Source organism: Theobroma cacao, chromosome 10 (genome assembly GCF_000208745.1).
Source record: "Theobroma cacao cultivar B97-61/B2 chromosome 10, Criollo_cocoa_genome_V2, whole genome shotgun sequence".
In the NCBI taxonomy this organism is placed as follows: domain Eukaryota; kingdom Viridiplantae; phylum Streptophyta; class Magnoliopsida; order Malvales; family Malvaceae; genus Theobroma; species Theobroma cacao.
Window position 1 is genome coordinate 14,252,150 of NC_030859.1, and position 5,697 is coordinate 14,257,846.

Sequence of the window (5,697 nt, forward strand, 5' to 3'; positions counted from 1 at the left end):
AAATATTGCAATGTTATCTTTTTTGTATTTTAATCATTACTTTAATTATATATCAAATACTGTAATATTATTTTTCTTACAATCACATTATTTACAATCACATTACTTATAATTATATCATATTGTAAAGTACCGAAAGCCAACTAAGAGTCGAAGGAAAAAAAAGTACAAAACATCATAGACAAGGAGAGCCAAAAAAATTTTGTTTTACTTAAAAATGTTGTTTTCATTGTAACCACGTTTACCATGAAAAATAAAAGCTCTTGATGAAATAAAGTTAAAGAATATTATAATTTTTTTATATTTACAAATTAATTTTTTCAAGAATAATTTTACCATCAATTAATGATAAACTTATTTGTCCCATTTGTACGAACACGTCTTTTCTTCTAATCTAATTTAATTGAAGATTTTTTTCATAATCATTCAAATTAATTAACAAAATAAATTTTAGGAGTCCGCTGTAAAAGGGGAACAAGGCACCAAGGAAAGAGACGACAAAAAGTTTTTCCCTTCAATTATTTCGGTGACCAAAACCAAAATATAATAATAAAAATAATACCTCTCTTTCTTCTTCAACGATATAAAAAAACAAGAAGTTTTGCCTTTTATCGTACTTGACGTGTGAGAATAAAAAGGGGGAAGCGAGGGCGATCGGTGGAGAAGCTGCTTGTCCGTTGGCCTGAGGAGAGTGGAGAGAAAGAGAGAGGAAATTATCGTTGGAATTGGAAAAAATGGTGTCGGCGAATAGGGAAATGGTGGTCTTCTGCTTCGACACTTTGGTCGCCCACTACAACAGCGAGGAGGCTCCCCCGCCCGCCTTCGACGAGGGCCAACAGTAATTTCTCGTTTCCCTCTCTCTCTTTCTTTCTATCTCTCTATCTATCTATCTATCTTCCTTCGTAGATATGTTGGGTATGCATGCATTTGTTTAATTGAAGCATCTGTCAACGTATATTTGATCGTTTTGATGTTGTTGCGAAGTTTGCTCTTTCTCTCTTTCTTTCTTTGATAATGATGCGTTGGATGCCGAGGATTTTATTTTATTTTTTTCTTGGTTTTTGATTGTATTTAAAGTTTGGTTCTTTTCGTGGTCTTTTGATTTCCTTTCTTTTTTGTTTGTTTGTTTGTTTGTTTGTGCCTGGAATTAATTTTAATTTTGTTGGTACAACAACAATTTCATCCTTTTTTCTTATTTTTATTGGTACAACAGTAATTTCATCCTTTTTTCCTTTCTTTCAAAGTTATGTGGTGAAGTGTGGTCAACAAATAAAATTGAAGGTTGTCTCTGTGTGTTGAATAGGTGGGAACCCATTGTTTCTTAAACCATGCTATTATTACATATAACCTTAAAAAAAAACTAAATATTTTTTGAAATACAACTTCAATTCATTTATAAGGTTCAAGTTTGACCTCTTTTGAGGGAAGACATTTAGAATGGAGAAATTTATGCACTAAAAGATGCATTTGTTGACTTCTGAGCTTGCAGTTGTGTTTGTTTTGTTTAAAGATGTTAAATATTTGGATGTTTTGCATGTAACAAATTGTTATATTCTGATTTTGTATCAAATGTTTCAGCTTTGATACAAGATAGTATTCTTCAGTCCCTTCGTTAACTGGATTTTAGACTCATCAAGGATATATTGTTGACTATAAGCTTCATGATGACTTTTTGTTGTCTATGTGAGATGCTCATTGCATTTCGTGTTGATTTAATTATCGGTGCGTGCTTTTGTTGGCTTCTTCATTGTTGGGGCATCACTGTTGTCTTTATTTGCATTTTGGTTGGAAAGTTCTTATAGCAATGTTTATTTCTTATCTTCTTTCTTCCAAGGTTGTGCTGCTGCACAGATTCATAGAAAACATTTTGAACATTTTCTTTATTTCTGGTTGCTTTTCAATATCCAATACAGAGTTTCAGCAGTGTTGCCCTTTTCTTTTCATGTTGCACTGCTTTTCTTACTTCGGTTTACTTATGTTGTTGGGATGTTGGTATGTTTGGCTTTTATTTTAGCAGCGGTGTCAGTGCAAACCATGTCTTCTATGATTTTAGTTTTTCTTTGATCTTATTGTATTTGTATTAGTATATCCAATAGCCCTAGATCTTTTTCAGAATAATGCCTTCATCTGAGACAAATGTCTTCTGTCTTCAGCCCCTTGTTTGTCACTTGGAAGAAGGTTGTGAATGGTGGGGAGCCTCGTTTACGTGGATGTATTGGCACTCTTGAAGCTCGCTGCCTGATTAACGGGTTTAAAGACTATGCTCTGACGAGGTATCAAGGCCTACAAAAACATTAACTTTGGATTTTAAATTTTCTCCTTGCTTTCTCTGTGTGTGTGTGTGTGTACACCCCATGTAGCTAAGATAGCAACTATGACAATGCCTACAGTGAGCTTATTAAAAATTCTCTCTTATTTATTGTCAATTTTTCTTTCATTTTTTTTAAATAAAATAAAATTCATCACATTCTACTATCCATGTATCATGAATGATATACCTGAAAATATGATTTACCTAATAAATATCGGAGATGTGGTTGGTGCATTGTAAAAAGTGGAGTGCTTCAGGTAGACATGATGAAGATGAAAAAAATGGGAATGCTGTTATAGTTACAAGTTATTGGACATCAAAGATCTGCTATATCTTTAGATTGATTATTCCTATCTCATACCAGAATAGGATGTTAGCATGCTTTTATTACGAATAATATGTTCATCTACGAAAATCGATAGAGTCAAGGTTAGGCAACTTCCTTGGAAGAATAGCGCTTTCTAACCTCTAGCCAGAGGGATTGTTATTTACTTTTGATAGGGCAAGTGCTAATAAAAGAAATGGCCTTAGTAGCAATCAGACAAATACTTAAGGAGTGGTAGCAAAGAGAAAGAAGTTAAATACAAGAAGATTTATGCATTAAAGATACACTATTAGTGACCGATAAAAATTGTTAGCTTTTTACTGTTTTCATGGGCTAGTGAACATGGTTTGACCAAAATACTGCTATATTATCTCAATTTCATGTCTTGCAGTGAATTGAGATCTGACAGTGAGATTCAGCGGCTCTCACTTTTTTGCCCTACCTTTGTTTTAGTTAACTAAGTTTGATTTTCAGGCAATGTTTGTTGTGATGCTTAATCAGTTCAGTTGAGGGTAAAATCCTGAGAGCAAATAGAGGATAATGCTTGAATGCTGATGGCACTTTATTAATATTTACTTTTGCCAATGGAGTGTTGTTAACACTTTTGCTCTGTATAATTACTCTAAAAGAAATTAAGAAACCATGAATGGCGATAATACTTTCCACCATTAAGATATCTTCTTACATAATATTCCACCCTTTTAGTGGTAATAAAATATGTATCTGGATCTCTAAAGAAAGGCAAGTTACTGCTCTTTGCAGCTTTAGTTTGGTCTGCAACCAAATGATTTTGATCATTTTAAACTTTTGTCCCTGGTCTATGTACTGCAAATGAAACTACAAGTTTTTCTTAGTTAATTCATTCTGTTACTTCCAATTTGGCATGCTTCTTTATTTTCTTCTGGCATGCCTTGTGATGTTTGCTAATGGATTTTTTGAACTTCTAATGTTTGCAGTGCTTTGAGGGATCGCAGATTTCCCCCCATACAAGCCAAAGAACTGCCTTATTTAGAATGTACAGTTTCCATTTTGACTGATTATGAAACAGCTAATAATTACTTTGATTGGGAGGTATGTAGTTCAACTCAATTAGGATCTTTTAATATTGGAGTGAGGAATATAGACAGTGCGTTGTCTTTGTCATTAATATACTTTTAACATGTTTTACTGCCTAATGTATTGGTTAATTAAATAATCTGCAATATTGAAGATTCAGATTGGTTATGGCTTTCCCTTTTGTTATTCTATTGTTTTCTATAGGATGGAATGTTGGTGTTAATACAGTTCTGTACTTGGTAATGCTTTGACTTATGTATAAAAATTGGTAAAGCACTGACTCTAGTAGTATCTATTGGGGAATATGGCAATGATATATTCTTTGACATCTGGACTGCATTTACCTGTCCTTCCTACTTTCTGATTTTTCTTTTTTCAGGTTGGAAAGCATGGCATAATTATTGAGTTTACTGATGACTATAATATAAGGCGAAGTGCCACATATTTACCTGAGGTGCCTGCACATGAAGGTAGATTTTATTGCCTGTTAAAAGCCCAATGGAATGATATGATGTGGAGAGTTTCTTTGCTTTTCTTTCCCACTTTCTAATCTCTGTGTGTGTGTGTGTGTGTGTGTGACTATTTATCTTGTTTCAGACTGCCTGAAATTTGAATTTGAGTGGCAATGAGCAAATTTCTTGTTTCTTTTCTGGTAATTTATTCTCATCTTGTTAAGCTGTACAATGATTCCGCAATTCTTTTTATTAGTCAAACATGCTAGCTGGGTCACTAGTGACCTAGTTTTACTATATACTGCCTTCCATACTTATAACTGTTGCTCCTATGCTCTAATATTTTTAAATCAAAGCAATTGCAAGTGTTAGATTTAGGGAAAGAAAGTAATTAATAATATCTACCTCATTGCAAGAGATGTCAGGTGACTTGTAAAGCTGCCTTTTTATTTGTATTTTGTTCTGAAACTCTAGTTTTGGTGAGGTACAGGCTTTTCTGCCAGATTTATATGCATAGACCGTCTTCTATTGAAAGGTTTACTTGTGCAAGAGTTTTATTAGTGAACAAACACTTTGTAAGTTAGTTCACCACAAACCTAGTTTTCAGAGCAAAATTTGCTGATCACTGCAACGCTTCTGTTCTGATTCAGGTTGGACTAAAGTGGAGGCAATTGACTCACTGATGCGCAAGGCAGGCTTCAGTGGCCCCATCACTGAATCACTCAGGAAGCGTATAAAACTGACCCGGTACCAAAGCACACTATTTACTATGCACTACAGTGACTATGCCTCCTATGTCAAGGCAACAAGGGGTGCAGCACCTTCTATTGCTGGTGCTAGGCTCAGCAACCACTGATTCTTCCAAACAGCTGTTACCAAATGGTAAAGCTGTTTTGGCTAAATGATAAGGATATAATTTAAACAAAAACAAAAGTGGGTGGAACGGATTTGATTGTGTTCCTACCCAGGTTGCATAAGTAATTATATTTACCTTTCAAATATCATTCTTCAAATTCGTTTGATTTTGAAGATAGATACTGTTCCTGATGTAACTCAGGTATACCGTCGCTGCTTTCATCAAGACATTCATGTTCTGCAGCTTCTCTGGGAAAGCTGTTTGCTGTAAGACAGTTTGACTGAAAATCGCTCAGGGACATGTTTGTTCCCAGCATTATTTGGGTCTTTTCTCTTAGTTGCATAACTGTATGACTCCATTGACTTTCAAAGTTTGCTTGCTTCAATCCGTGGCTTGCAAGTGAGAAGTAAATGCTGAGGATAGAGCCAGAATCCACGTACATGGTTCTTTTTATGGTAAGCTCTATACCTTTAGTTTGACCCTTTTATGAATCCATGTAGGGTTAAAAGTTTTCAGGTATTTCCGATGATTAGGCCAGTGATGGTTTCTAGCTCTAGACATGTAGGATACTGATTATTTTGGTATCATAAAACTTTAGAACCATGAATCTTAGAATAACTAATATACTGGGTATGGTGCACCAAGATAAAAACATGGTAATTGCTTCATATTAATATAAGGGTTAATTACATATTTG

At 34.4% G+C, this 5,697-nt stretch overlaps 1 protein-coding gene across 1 annotated transcript; it reads left to right on the top strand.

Moving 5' to 3' along the window:
* On the top strand, window positions 499-5,428 carry LOC18586803 (uncharacterized protein At2g38710). The gene is made up of 5 exons (XM_018129671.1): window positions 499-838; window positions 2,154-2,273; window positions 3,593-3,707; window positions 4,072-4,162; window positions 4,795-5,428. Exons 1-5 carry the CDS (start codon window positions 735-737, stop codon window positions 4,998-5,000), a joined length of 636 nt encoding a protein of 211 aa, XP_017985160.1. The 5' UTR covers window positions 499-734; the 3' UTR covers window positions 5,001-5,428.